Source organism: Pomacea canaliculata, linkage group LG7 (assembly GCF_003073045.1).
Source record: "Pomacea canaliculata isolate SZHN2017 linkage group LG7, ASM307304v1, whole genome shotgun sequence".
NCBI classification, from domain to species: domain Eukaryota; kingdom Metazoa; phylum Mollusca; class Gastropoda; order Architaenioglossa; family Ampullariidae; genus Pomacea; species Pomacea canaliculata.
In genome coordinates this window covers 5,022,970-5,038,377 of record NC_037596.1, presented here as the reverse complement: position 1 = coordinate 5,038,377, position 15,408 = coordinate 5,022,970, and the positions used below count along the sequence as shown (strand labels likewise).

At 40.2% G+C, this 15,408-nt stretch overlaps 3 protein-coding genes across 4 annotated transcripts; all 3 read left to right on the top strand.

The window, feature by feature from the left end:
- Positions 1-430: 430 nt before the first annotated feature.
- On the top strand, positions 431-3,600 carry LOC112568281. Its single transcript, XM_025245521.1, has 2 exons — positions 431-1,270; positions 1,921-3,600. The coding sequence occupies exons 1-2, from the start codon at positions 685-687 to the stop codon at positions 1,965-1,967; spliced, it is 633 nt and encodes a 210-aa protein (XP_025101306.1). The 5' UTR covers positions 431-684; the 3' UTR covers positions 1,968-3,600.
- A 1,225-nt stretch (positions 3,601-4,825) lies between these two features.
- Positions 4,826-7,629, top strand: LOC112568261 (coagulation factor V-like). The gene is made up of 2 exons (XM_025245473.1): positions 4,826-4,881; positions 5,014-7,629. Exons 1-2 carry the CDS (start codon positions 4,874-4,876, stop codon positions 6,869-6,871), a joined length of 1,866 nt encoding a protein of 621 aa, XP_025101258.1. The 5' UTR covers positions 4,826-4,873; the 3' UTR covers positions 6,872-7,629.
- A 3,884-nt stretch (positions 7,630-11,513) lies between these two features.
- On the top strand, positions 11,514-15,117 carry LOC112568277. Of its 2 annotated transcripts, XM_025245512.1 has the most exons (3): positions 11,514-11,619; positions 12,498-13,293; positions 13,566-15,117. In XM_025245512.1, exons 2-3 carry the CDS (start codon positions 12,699-12,701, stop codon positions 13,709-13,711), a joined length of 741 nt encoding a protein of 246 aa, XP_025101297.1. In that variant the 5' UTR covers positions 11,514-11,619; positions 12,498-12,698; the 3' UTR covers positions 13,712-15,117. The 2 variants fall into 2 exon arrangements, with proteins under 2 accessions (XP_025101297.1, XP_025101298.1); XM_025245513.1 differs by lacking the exon at positions 11,514-11,619 and having other exon boundaries at positions 12,386-13,293.
- The last annotated feature ends 291 nt before the right edge of the window (positions 15,118-15,408 follow it).

Here is a 15,408-nt window from a genome sequence, read left to right as displayed (position 1 = left end):
GCAAAACCAGAAGAACTTATTACAAGGTAGAAGGAAAACTAAATCCTTACAGGAAACACTCACTGGAAGTTCAACATGTATTTACTCGTATTCCTCAACAACTACAAACTAAGTGGTAGGTGTGTTGAGTGCACACTACCCTGAGATGAATTCAGGACATGTTTATAAGACTGTTTATAGACAATATATGACTGTTTATAGACCTTGTTGTCACGCTCTGTTTCTCTTGAGAGAAAGACTAAGAAACCCGGGAGTAGATAGCTTCTTTCACCTTTCTCTGGAACTAGCGAACCTCGGGAAGACATATCCGCGAAGCCCTACTTCCACTTTCTATCTGCAAACCTGGACCCAGCTACTTTCTTTATTGTTTTCTTCTCTATGATATTTATAGGTTTGGGTTTTCTCAAACTGTCAGCAACAAATCCGAACCTAGCTGTTATTCTGACAAAGTAGTTGCAAACAGTTCTGTCGTACAGAGGAATATTACACTAGACTGAGGACTTTTCATGTTGGTCTGGTACATGACGAAAGGCTCTTAAGACACCGTGAATGTTGTTTTGAGTGAATCTCACACATCTCACAGAAGTGATTAAAAAATAAGAGAAATACATCTTTTAACCCCTCGCCAACTAGATACTTTCCAAAAGCGACAAGCAAGTGATTAAGAGCTACTGTGCCTGGACCATGGAAATTTCAAATGATTTCGTAGGCGTTCTGTCTGATTTCATGAGGAATGGTGTGCATGGACAGACATGGCCTAAAAATGTTTCCTACGCCGTTGCACAGTACAAAGAGGGCAAAGAAACTCGCTATTTTAGAGCCAAGAACGATTATGCACATGCAGAAGAGGCTGTTATTAAACATTTCGAAAACTTGATGTGCCTTGATGAGCTCGTTTCTGATGACATAAAAGTATACATAAGCAACTCACCTTGTTTTTCATGCAGCGATAAAATTATAAATTTTCTTAAAAATGCTAAACGATACTACAAAAGAAATCTGAAGGTCGAGCTCGTGTTCTCGGCATTTTATAGAGTGAGGCGACCCTCTTGCGAAGAAAACCCTCGATGCATTGGACGTCTTCCAGATGAAGATGCCCACAAAGCTCAAGTCGAGGGGCTAAAAAATCTGTTCACGACTCCAGGCATTGTTCTTCGCCCCTTCACTAAGCAAGATTGGATGGAACTTCAGATTGCCTTGAGCTGTCGACAGGATGAAGATGAAAAGCTAAGGAAGGACTTCGAGCAGCTTATGTCTCTGAAGTCTACATGTAAGTTTACTTTCTAAAATATTTGAAGAAGTCACCTAATGCGACTATTTCTCATTGCGACCTAATGCGACTATATTCTGTGAACCATACGTACAAATACGTAGGTATGAATAACAAAATGAAAGTGTTAGTGGACTCGCGTGTGTATATGTATACATATGTGTGTGTGTGTGTGAGAGAGAGAGGGTGTGTGTGATTTGCTTGTGTTGCCTTCTTCCCTGTACCAGGCATCAGACGGGAGAAATTTGGCTGAAGCTTCTTTTTCTCCTCAGGCCTCACTGTTCTGAATTCTCCAATTTCCCCCTTTAACTTTCTCTACATTTGAAGCTTTTTCAAATCCGGCCTTAAACCCTCTATCTATAAGAAATACCTTTCACAATCAGAAGTACAGTTCCTCTCACATCAGTTTTTCATTCATGCGTTGTTTATGTTTTCGTCAAGGTGATATCTGTTTGCTTTACGGACTGTTATTTGCTGTCTTTTGTGTTTAGCAATGAGATTTACAGATTCATTCATTCATCATCATCAACACCATCATCATCATCAGCAGCAGCAGCAGCAGCAGCAGCAGCAGCAGCAGCAATATCGAGTTTTGAATACAATTGAGTTTCTTCATGCTGATTAATGAATCCTAATATTTTTCTTAACAGTGTCTACATCTGTTCATTCATCGGAATGTGCCCAAAAGAAACATTAAATATGTTCAACAGGCAAAATAAGACAATGTGACGTAATATGACGGTTGGTGTGTTCTTCCACTACTCATATGGTGTTCGTTCTTGATGACTAGGATTCTACAGACGGCATCAGGAGAGAGCTCGACACGGTGACATGTCACCCTAGGTGACTACGAGATGTCACTACTATTATTATCGTCTGTAAAATTCACATGTTGATTTACAAAATGTGTCAATATTCAGCTGTGATGTGATTAATAAGTGAAATAATGTAGAAAAGAAACTGAAACTGCACACAAATACCAATAGTTTATTTTGTTAGGCCTTTAGGATTGGTATACAACCTTTTGAACGAAAAATATACACATTACAGATTGAAGAATATGTTTTATGTAGAATTTCTTTTCTATATATACATATATAAACTGAGCTAGTTTACAAGATATTATCTCATTTTCTGTCAGCATCGTTAGTTTAAATTTTCAGGTTATTGTACTAATTTGTTGGAATGAAACCTTTTTTTTTTTATCTCTCAGACACGAAAGGCAAACTATTAAATTAAATTCATTTTTGTTATTGATATGAGACACAGAGCCCGTCTTGCTTATATTATTGTTAGAAACAGAGAAAAACTGAATGCAGTGGTAAGAGTGTGTTCACTGTAGAAAGTTATCTTGTAAGATTAATTCAAGTCTTATCTCGGAAGGAAGGAGAAAATGAAAAACATTGCTTATAAAGCTGAACTTTGCACAATAACATTTAAAACAACTGATGAAATAAGTGGATGATTAATGCTAGTTGTATATTTAAATTTCCTCATACGTACATCTCTGGTCTAGACATAAGGAGCACAAATATTCATTGCTGTGTACTTTTTGTGACTTGAAATGATATAGCGTGTTATATTTTTTCATCATGCAGAATTTAGTACAGTGGGAACTATTAGAAGTACCCCTTGCTGAGGAAAAACCTTATTGAACGGCTGAAAATCTTTGAAGGCACTTTTCTCAAAAAGGCCGCCACAGTACTTGCTCACTTTAATCCTTTATAATTCACTCAAGTTTTAGGACTATACGATAACTTTTGCATAAAAAAAGGTCAGAACCTGTACATTGTAAACATATACAATTTGCAAAATTTCAAATTTGAGAGTTAATACTCATTCAGTGGTGGCGGGTAACATGTATCTAAAGTCAAGTGCTTCCAAGTTTGACCAACAACATTTAGCGCACATTATTATGTATAATATTAAAGTTCTTATCACCTTATAATGTTTTAATAACTAAAAAGGACACAACTAATTATAAAACCCTTCAAATGTTGAATTTAAATTGTAAAACATTTAAAGTGTGTGAACATGTATATTTCTGAAAGTGATGCTTATATTCAAAAATGCGACTAGGTGTAGTAACATTTAAAATGTAGTTTTTGAGAGAATTTGTATAATTTATAACATAATATTTTTCTGATTGTTAGAATGTTTGACAGGCCAGTATAACAGAACTGCAATGTTATTTGATATTTAATATTTTATTTTGCTACTTTTATCAGTTAAAACAAGCTCCGTCAGTATTTGTTATTCTTGTTGTATGACGTGTAGGCCAAGAGGTGACCAAGGTTTGTAAGAAGTCAGTGATAACTTGGTTTTATGAATAAAACAGTATTTAACTTTATTTACTCATTAGAATTTGTGTTCCTTGGAAATTTATTTGTTAGGAGTGGGTGAGTGACTAGAAAAGAAATGATGCAGATGTGAATGAATCATTGTATAAGCCGCTAGAAGCCTGAAAGGGGAGAGAACGTGGACTTGCAAGTAAAGATCTGATTGTCTCCCCTAACATACACAATAGTCATTACACATACACACATATGTAATCGTTCAAACTGGCGCACGCATGGACATTTGTATAAATAATTATAACTATTTATCAGTTGAGGTTTATTGACTGTATTAGCTTTTTATCTATCTCCAGCAGTCTACATTTCTTAATATCAAGGAGAGATCAAGCAAGTGACTCACCTCCGGCTGACTAATTAACAAACACTTGGGGAGATCAAACGACTTACACTCACTGCAGATTGAATATCGCAGGTTCAGTTCCTTTGTTTGTAGGTTTCCCTCTTTGCTTCTTTCTGTTTCTTTCTTTATTTTACGAGACGGCTTAATGCTTAGAGAGGCTGAATTATCGCCGCTAGTAATTACTAGAGGGTTAAATGGTCAGCGATGGATTATGTTTAATGTCAGCGATGCAGCAACAGAATCGTTGGTTTCCTGGACGGCACCAGGCGAGATCACGATGTCCAGCTGAGGATGCAAATCGTCTTCTCGGCATTTTATCGTGTCAGACGACCCTCGTGGGATCACCTTCCGACTGATGAGGATCACAGGAGTCAGTTAAGGGGACTGTGGAGACTGGACTGACTTCGAACAAATTATGGTTTCTTATTCCACGAGTTAGCTGACTCTTCTGTCTTTCTAGTCTTTGGACAAAAAACTTAATTAATATTTAGACAAAAAGATAAGCAATATTATTACTTAATTCTAGCTCATGAAATTCTTAAATTTGGAGGTGAACGAAACTACTAAGAGGCAATATTTTATTACGATTCATTATAAAGATTAATTCAAGCTTCAGTGGCAATACAGTATGAAAGAAAAGGAAAAAACTGCAAAGACATTAATAAAAAGAAAATCGAACTGTCAGGGACCTAGTCAGAGGGCTAGGACTGAGCACGTGTGCGGACGAAAGGGTGTGAACTCTGGACGTTTCCTAAATGGTCGAGTTGTCTGTGTGACTCTCAACACCCAATGAGACAGCGTCTTAAGAGCTCAATGAACGTCATAAATGACGTAAGATGAGGTGACGTCAAAAGGTAATGACGACAAAGGAGGAGGGCGTGAGCGAGAGATGAGAACTACACTCAGATGATATTGTAATTTTGTTTTCTAGTTTGGTGCTAATTATTTGGAATCAAGTAATAATTCACTGTTTTGTCTAGTTTTTCGTCGATTTCTTACATTACAGGTCTCAATTCTGTCTTCCACATGAAGAATTTCTCTTGCAGGTTACGCGTGAACCTGTCAACCAATGCGCTACGGAAGGGCTTGCCTACTGATCCACTGAAAATGGATCTGTCTACTAATCAACCACGGGCATGCCTGTTAATAGCTCAGCCACAAGTGGGCCTGTCCAATGATCTGCCAGATGAGGGCCTGTCCAACGAACTACCACATGAGGGCCTGTCCAATGATCTGCCAGATGAGAGCCTGTCCAATGATATGACACACGAGGGCCTGTCCAATGATATGACACACGAGGGCCTGTCCAATGAACTGCCACAAGAGGACTTTTCCAATGATCTGCTACATGAGGGCCTGTCTAATGATCTGTCACATGAGCGCCTGTCCAACGATCTTCCAAATGAGGTCCTTTTAAATGATCTGCCACATGAGGGCCTGTCCAATGATCTGCGACATGAGGGCCTGTCCAATGATCTGCCTGAGGGCCCTTTACATGATCTGCCACATGAGGGCCTGTCCAATGATCTGCCTGAGAGCCTGTCCGATGATCTGCCTGACGGCCTGTCCAATGATCTGCCACATGAGGGCCTTTCCTATGATCTGCCACATGAGGGCCTGTCCAATGATCTACAACATGAGGGCCTATCCAATGATCTGCCACATGAGGGCCCATCCAATGATCTACAACATGACGGCCTTTCCTATAATCTGCCACATGAGGGACCGTCCAATGATCACCCACTTGAGGGCCTGTCCAACAATCTTCCACATGAGGTCCTTTTAAATGATCTGCCACATGAGGGCCTGTCCAATAATCTGCCTGAGGGCCCTTTAAATGACCTACTTGAGCCCCTGTCCAATTTACTGCTATATTACGCCCTTTTAAATCGTCTACCACATGAGGGCCTGTCCAATGATCTGCCACATGAGGGCCAGTTCAATGGTCTGCCTGAGGGCCCTTTATATCATGTAATTGAGCGCCTGTCCAATGATGTACTTGCGCGCCTGTCCAATGATGTACTTGAGCGCCTGTCCAATGATCTACTTGCGCGCCTGTCCAATGATGTACTTGAGCGCCTGTCCAATGATCTGCGACATCATGCCCTTTTAAATGGTCTGCCACATGAGGGCCCTTTAAATGATCTGCCACATGAGGGCCCGTCCAATGATCTGCCTGAGGGCCCTTTAAATGGTCTGCCACATGAGGGCCCTTTAAATGATCTGCCACATGAGGGCCCGTCCAATGATCTGCCTGAGGGCCCTTTAAATGATCTGCCACATGAGGGCCTGTCCAATGATCTGCCTGAGGGCCTGTCCAATGATCTGCCACATGAGGTCCTGTCCAATGATCTGCCACATGAAGGCCTTTTAAATGATCTGCCACATGAGGGCCCGTCCAATGATCTGTCACATGAGGGCCTGTCCAATGATCTGTCACATGAGGGCCCGTCCAATGATCTGCCTGAGGGCCCTTTAAATGATCTGCCACATGAGGGCCCGTCCAATGATCTGCTACATGAGGTCCTTTTAAATGATCTGCCACATGAGGGCCTGTCCAATGATCTGCCTGAGGGCCCTTTAAATGATCTGCCACACGAGGGCCCGTCCAATGATCTGCCTGAGGGCCCTTTAAATGATCTGCCACATGAGGTCCTGGCCAATGACCAGTCAAATAGGAACCTGTCGAGTGATCTGCTACATGAGGGCAGGTCAAGCGATCAACCACAGGAAGACCTGACTTTTGATGAAATGACGATGTTATTTGATGAAATGTCGAGTGATCATCGACGGAAGAAGTCTGCTGATCAGTCTTATGCATTTTTGTATAGTAACGGATCATTTAATTTTACTCTCAGGATGTTTATCTTCCTCTGCTTTATTATCATGATAATTTTTTTCTGACAGGGTTTTTTAATTGGTCTTCAAAAGTTACACTTTCACACTGGTCCTAAGCTAAAGCAGCATTGTAAGTAAAGGTAGAGGCAAAGAGGGGCCGCATTATCACATCTCTCGATGAAAGAAAGAACAGACTCGTGTAATGAAACGTTTTTGATATGTGATCACTGGCTAAATTATTTATCTCAGTTCTTATTAAAGAAACGTACTATTTCTCATTATTTTATTAAATCCAGTTTTATCAGACACTATTGCACTTTCTCTTTCTCTTTCTGTCTCTCTTTCCTTCTCTCTCAATCACAGATGAGCACTAATTATACAATTAGTTCTAGCTTGAAGAAGTGTCTTGCATTGCTTGACAGTAAGTACTATGACAGTAGTGTTAACATGGCAAGTTTAGCCGTTAACATGCTGAAAATGTAACTGATTAGTGTCACACAGCATAGTTTACTATTGTATAGTTCTAATTAGCAAGCCAATTTTATTTAAATTCTTTATCTCTTTACTTTGTGTCCGACTTGTTTATACTAATGCTAAACTACATTTGTTATACGATTAGTATATTTGTTACCTTTACTTATTTGATGAATTTTAAAAGACTTTGAAGATCAAGATAACTTACTTGATGTAGCCTAAGCCATTAATAGATTTTTAACTCAAAAGCTCCAAACAATATAAGAAATTTTGCAAAGCATATGAGAGCTGGAGTCATGGCTGCCTGAAAATTCTACAAAATACTTATTTAACTTAGAGAACAGGAACGTTATCAATGAAATAAGGAGTTTCTTGAATAAAGGGGAAAACACTATCATTTCTGACTAAAAAGAAATTATAAATGAAGTGTGTGATGTCTGTCGACTATTGTGTACCTGATGTATAAATATGTCTTCAGATAAAGCTAGCTTATGAAATGGTAAATTACATTTCAAGAAGCTGTATGTAAGAACATGAAAAATTAAAGCCCTGGCATGAATGGACTTCCTGTAGAATTTTTCAAGATCTTTACAAGATATTGGTGTTTGTCTTGTGGGCTCTCTAAATAAAGGGTTATCAAAAGGTTTTTAATTAACAACCCAGAATGTGAGTAATCATGTGTATCCCAAAAGACAACAAACCCAAACAGTTTATTCTGAATTGGAGACAGATTTGAACAATTGTATTTTTATGTATTTTTTGTATCTTTTTTACGTATCTGTGAATTACGGAATTTAAAACAATTATTTGATTAAAAAAACACAAAACAGTTCATTGTTGTTTATAAGTTGTTTATTCTCAAAATGGGTAGAGGTATGCATTCTAATTTAAATGAATCAGTGGATGAATGAGTGATCAAGTAATGCAAATGTTTTTGTCTGCAGTATAGTGTGTGTGATTTTTTTTTACAGAATAGTGTGTCTGATGTTTAAATACGAAAGTCGAAACTGATGTTTGGAAGGGGGACACGTGACTCAAACAGTTATCATAATTGTGAGGGCACCGTAAGCCTCAATGTCACCTGCAGTACCTCCTACCCTCCTTCTCTTTCTCAACAAGGAAGCAGATTGCATTTTGCTGTATATAGCGCTACATGTCTATAATAAAACACACGGTATCACCTGTTCTGTTTGCTTTCGAGCGGTTGGACCGCTTGGAGAAGGTAGGGCCGCTGTTCGCAAGGTGCGCCGTTTACCTGTGTGTTGAAAGGTGAGTAATTTACCTGTGTTGTGATGTTTATCCCCAGGTTGTGAGAGTTTTTATCGTTAGTTGCTAGGTGCTACATATATGCGTGGGTTGTGAAATGTAGTCTTAGCTACAGAGAAATACAACAGTAGCACGGGACAGACCGACAGATTTATCAAGTGAACGGCACATTGACTGTGAATTCTGACTATCCAAGGTGAGTCAGTGAGTCGTGGCCATTGAAAAAGATCTTAACTGTTTTTTTCAGCAGTCAAAGGAAATCCAGAAACCAAACATTCCTACACTCTACACTCCTCGTCGTCATGTCGGTCTCCAGGGTGGCTGCCTTGAGGACGCTCGTGCACAGTGGAGTCCATGGCGAGCACTGGCCAAAGCATGTGTACGCAGTCGCCATGTACATTTCACTGACAAAGATTACATCATGGCCAAGAACAATAAGAAAGTGCACGCAGAGAAGGACATCTTAAAATATTTCAAAGTCTTGCTTCAGCGCAGAATTCTCCGCCCTCAAAAAATCACATTGTTCCTCAGCTCCTCGCCCTGTCATCGCTGCAGCCAAAGAATCATCAGCTTTCTAGAGAAGGCCAGGGGTCAAGGCATTGACCTGGAGATCGAGGTCGTGATCTCAGCATTCTATAAGATCAGACGACCTTCGTGTGTCAATAACCCAGCCTGTCAGGGCCACCTTCCCTCTGAAAATGACCACCTGGTTCAAATGAGAAGGCTAAGGGACTTGAACCGGACACCAAGGATTGTCCTTCGTACTACGACAAATGAAGACTGGGAGAACCTAGCAGTCACTCTGGACCTCGATGACATCGATTTGAGCAGACGAGAGAAGATAGATGATTTATTAAGGAAGGATTTCCGAGAACTCATGAGCGTGGGTTAGTAAACTGACTTGGTTTTCGTGGCAGTCATTGACTCATTAAGATGCTAATTCATGTTTTTAAAATATTTGTTTTGAGGCAACTTTCATCTATAGTTGCTCACACTTTTCTTTAAGGTTAATGCATCGGACAGAACATTAAAATCCTTTTTTTCTTTGTAAGACACTTTCTAAAACTTTGTTCTCAAAATAGAATGAACAACGGAATGATGATGATGATTTTTGGTTTGCTTCCATCGATAGTGATGTTGGGATGAGTGTTACCTGTGCTGATAATAAATAATAAATAATCTCAAAGCAGATCTCTCTTCCATATGCACTTGTCTTGTGACGAGTTTGATACACTTGCGCTCTCTCTTGTTACCACAGACACTTGTTTCTTATTCCTTTGGTCAATTACTGTTAACGTTCGAATATATGAGAAATATTCTGGGCAGTTGATAGTCGGGTGGACAGAGCTGTATAGTGAGTGTTACGGGTGTTACAAATTTATTTTTGTGTACGTGTGTAGTCGTGTTAACAGGCTTTCTCGTCAAGGGTATGAGCGGGACTGTTAGTCACTGTTGTTATTATGTGACCACACCTCTAAACATCCTCTCCATTCACGCGTGCACACACACAAACATATTTAAATTCACCCACATACAATCTGTTGCAGAGCTGTACAGGCTGGGTATAGTGACATCATATAAACTAATATAGATCCATACCACCTGTTATTACAAGGCGCCAGGTGGTATACTTTTAATAATTGCTGGGAGAGGGATCAAAGAACGTTCAGCCGCAGATGACTAGACATGGTGACGTCACTCACTGCACGTTGCACATCGTTAAGCACCCCCCGCACACACACACCAACGCAAAAAGAGAAGGTCTTTGATAGTTTACCATGGCGATGTCGAAGAACGTTTGCCTGGTCCATGTATGGTCAGGTGTTGGAGTAAACAACAGGTAAAGACGAGTCACTGACTTCATGTTTCAACGCTTGAGTGTGTAACTGGAAAGAGAGTTTGTGTACTTTTGAGTGTAATATGTAAACAATGTACAGCATTCTCTCTATCGATATGCGTACATATTATGTATGAGCGTGAATGTAAGTGTGCACGACTTTTCCCAACAAACCATGACTGGAACTGGACATCTCCCAGCAAACAGTCCTCTCACTCGTCGACGTATGTCACAGGCCACCATGACACTGTTTACAGCAAATCCGAGCCTGAAGCACAACATGAGGGTCTTATCTGTATTCAGTTCACACCCAGCATTTTATTCACAACTTTCCAATCTGTCAACACCACTCTCCAGAATGTCACGTGTTCTCGCAAGAGATGATAAAGATCAAAGTAAGTATAGCGAGTCCTTCAAACATGTTGGATTTCAAATAAATTAGTTTACTTTCTGTTTACTTCTTAACAACAGCTCTTGCGGGACTCGTCTTTCAGAGATTTTATTTCTTCTTAAACTTATTTCTCAATAAAACTACTAGCTGCACCAGTGTGGTAGGTGAAAGTTTAGATGGGACGATAACTTTTATTTGCTATACCGTCCTCGATAACTCCAAGAAGTCTTGAAAGCGGCGGTTCGAAATTACTAATCTTTATTTGGTCAGGGTTGTTTACAAACATTCCTTGAAAGTCCTCCTGCGTGTAAAAATTATGTGAATAAGTAATTTCATGTCTCTTTATGATTATGTATCCGATATATTAACACACGCTAAAATAAGCGGATATGTGTGTGAAAACACGCATGCGCGCGTGCTAACGCGCACACACGCACACACGTGCATGGCTACACTGATGATCATGCCCTCGCCCACACACACACACACGCATGTATGCACTCACCCACACACACACACACGCATGTATGCACTCGCCCACACACCCACACACGCATGGTTTACACTCTACGATCACGCACTCGCCCACACACACACACGCATGTATGCACGCGCAGCTTAGCGACTAGATATTCTGGTTCCTACGTTTATCAAATAAAAGCGAAAGTCAACAAGTTCCCAGAATGCACTTCCATGACCTCTCCATGAGGATGACCTTTGTGACTCACATCCGAGCTCACTAATCGCACAGAGCAGACGAGTTGGTGAGCTTTGTGTTGTTGATGCTGGTTTCGTCAGCATCCGTGAGAGGTTTTGTTGTGCTCGTGTCCATGCTGCTGTGATGTGGTGAGTGCTGTTGATGCTTTTGCAGTCTGAATCTTGTATTTGTGTTGTGTAATGATTACACTTGCCCTTGTTTTGTGTACGGTTATTGGAGTCAACAATTAAGATAGTTGTGGAGGAAGCCATTTGCTCGCTCTAGTTCTCTCTTTCATCTGCCTGCCAACTACTGCGCACACACACACATACACAGACACACATAAGCATACACAGACCCACACACACACATGCACACACACGCACACACAGACCCACACACACACATGCACACACAGACTCAAGTGTGGGCAGAAGGAAAGAAGTTTTGTTTGCATTTTGTTTTCAAGTGTACGTCAATGAGTGCGTGTAGTGACATCTATATATATATATCCATGTCAAAGAGAGAGTGAGTGATTTTATATTTGTGGAGTAAGACATATTTATCCTGCAATTTCCCCAAATAAATGAAGTCTTCTGTAAAAGTCAGCTTCCAAGTAGATAAACAGTAAACATCGAAAACATCAGAAAGATAAATAATACATATAACTTCTTTAACTTCTTTTTCATAAACATTAAACATTTAACTTTTAGGAATTTAACTTAAAGGAAAGCATTTTCTTCTCAATAGTAAAAATCACCATCATGATAATAATCATAATAATCATAAGCTGTAAAGCAAAAATAAGAGAAAGAGCATCGATCAAGCTTTTCCTGTCTGATACAAGTCAGAGAGAGGAGATCCGAGAGACCAGCTTGGCTGATAAATTGTTAATAATAAAGATAATGTACAACAAGGCCATGGAGACAATAGTAGCATCTTTCTGGATGTGTTGTCGGCATGTGTCTTTATATCAGAATATGTATCACACTTCTATTATCACATTGTCTTATTTGACCTGTTGCAGTGTGTTGATGTACTGGGCCACCTCGAGGACCATTTACACCACGTGGTCTGACATTACTACTTAAATCCTAGACGTGGATGAACTTTTGACTCAGTATTAAAGATTTTGGAACATTTCCATACTTGAAAACCAAAGGTGCCGAAAGATATACCTTTACAATAAGTACTTCATAACTTTTGAACCGAGAACCACACTGTTGCCATGGAAACCTCTATTGACGAGGCCTGGAAAGCGTTCTTGTGTAATGGTGTCCATGGACAGTGCTGGCCACAAAATGTTTATGCAGTGGTGTGCTCAAAGTTGTCCTGTTACCTGACGAAGAATGTAAGTAAGACAGTGCACGCGGAAGATGGCGTCCTTGATTATTTGGAGAACTTACTGAGGCGCAGAGCCCTCCGTCCTCAAAGACTCAAGTTGTTTCTCAGCGCTTCTCCGTGTCAACGATGCAGCCAGAGAATCATCACCTTTCTCAACACCGCCAGGTGGCGCTACGGCGTAACCCTGGAGATGGAAGTCGTGTTCTCTGCGTTTTATCAGATCAGACGACCTTCGTGTGAGTTGAACCCAGCCTGCCGGAACCATCTTCCTTCTTACCATGACCACGTGGCTCAGGTGGCGGGGCTGAAGCAGCTGTACTGGACACAAGGTGTCATCCTTCGCACCTTCAACTGCCAAGACTGGCTGTATCTTGGAAACTTTCTGAAGAAAACCACCATCAATATCAGATATCGACATTATCAAGACAACTTGCTTAGAAGAGAATTTTTAACAATTATGGACTTAATTGGTTCTACAAGTAGGTGTGCTTTTTCAGATTTTCAGACAATTAAACTCTATCCTAATCAAATGCTTTGCTGGGCTCTAAGAAGTAGACTTTTACAGATACTTTTACTTATTCCATATTCTGTCACTTTCTTTGTTTTTAGAACAAAAACAATTTAAAAACGGCGATTTTATATTAGTAAGTTCCATGAGTCCTTTTTGCTCAAAGAATTAGGTTGATAAAGATACATCTGAACTAAAGTTAATATGATTATTATGGTGATAAGAAGTCTTTTTTTTTTGCAGCTTACATCCCCGAGTGTAACTATTTCCAGTCCGACGAGAGCCTGTCTTATATGGAACCGTCCACCAACTGGGACTGCATCACTTTACTGTTTATCTTTGTGCCAGTCTTATTATTTCTGGTTTTCCTCACATTTTTATATTTCTAAGGCTCGCCGCCCCCCTGCGGTCGCCCATCATGACAAGAGAACAAATGATGATGTCGCTAGCCAGTTCGCTTGACTGATAACAACATGACCATCCATCACATTAATTAAGAAACCAGCCTTCATGCACATTCAAGGCAGTGCTGAGCACTTCTAGAAAAAATGTGTAAGAACTAGTGCTGAACACAGGCTACAGGCTCTGTTTGCTGGTGTGTACTACAGTCAATGATGTGTTGGCACCCGACTGTTTGGTTTACAAGGACCTACTGGGTATCTGGTGACAATGATCTGCATCTGTGTACCTGGTGACAAAGAAAACTTGTTTCACGGGATGTCTGTTTTGTGTATGTTAATACATAGTCAAGTTCCCCATTTTGGATTTTTTCCTTACCTCCAAGGTGCAAACAGCAGGTAAGGACCACTTTGTGTGTTAGTGTTGACTGTGTTTTAGTGGTTTTGTGGGCTTGCTTCCTCCGTCTTTTCTCTCACCCCAGCCTCAATATCTATCGTGTAGGTCCTCCTCAGTTGCAGATGACAATCTCCGTGGACTTCTGTCCGACTTTACACCTTGAATACTCGGTGTCCAGCAGTATTCCGACTTCAAGTGTGTCCAGCTTGAGGACCATGCTGTGGCGCTGATTACTCCTCAGCCAGCTCACTATTTCACTCAGATCCCAACCTCTTCCACAAGACCACGAAATAAAAAAAAATCGAAAATATTAAAAAATATTTCTTAAAAGCCCGCACGGACCAAGTCCAGGCCACTTTACGCCTCAGGGTCCGGGTACAGTAGTCCACCCCACCCCGTATCCCTCCCTGTCATCAGGTCTGTTGATAAGCTCGAGTGTGGGGTGTACTTGGCGAGAGAGAAATATACTGTAATACATATAGAGAGATATTTTGTGCGTGTTTCTGTATCTCCGTGTGTGTGTGTGTGTTGGTTTGTGCACGGTTGAACCGAAAGTAAACAGTTCCGTGAAGAGGAATTATTCTTATCAGTTATCAGCCCAACACTTTGACACTGAGCCAGCGATGTTTTAGTGAATAATAATACTAAGCATTTGTTGAGATCACTAACAAAAGTCTGTTTCCTACTTCGACCTTTGTGGATATCGATTGCCAGATAATAATGTGCTGTTGTAATGATTAATACTGAAGTAGTTGCTCAATCCTTCCTCAAATACATGTTCATAACCGATGTTGTGTTTTTATCCAAAACAGCTCTTGTTTCACTGGCCTCTTAGAGAAATATTAACTATTTGCACACAGATGTCCTGGTTAATCCAGACTGACCTGTACTACACAAACATATATTTAGTTTATAAATTTATTGGCTGCCATTTTGGTCGACATCTTACTTTGTTTTGTTCGTCTGCTTCTCTCTTTCTCTTTTTGTTTAATATCATGTTTGCACCTCTCTCATGCCATAATGATGAAGTCAGTGACATTAAAGGTAATAAATGTTAAGTCTCTGTTTGTTTATTGTAATTTCTTTTATTTCAAATATCAAAATCAAACGAACACAATGACATTTTAACTTCAACATTACCCAGAAACTGTAAGCTAGAAAAAGAATAAAGTGGTGTTGGAGAGGGAGAAGTTTTTGGTATGAGATACGAAGCAGCTTCTTCGGACACTTATTTTTTAATCTCCACTTCTTCTGTGCAAGCATATATATATATCCATAGAGCACGGACGAA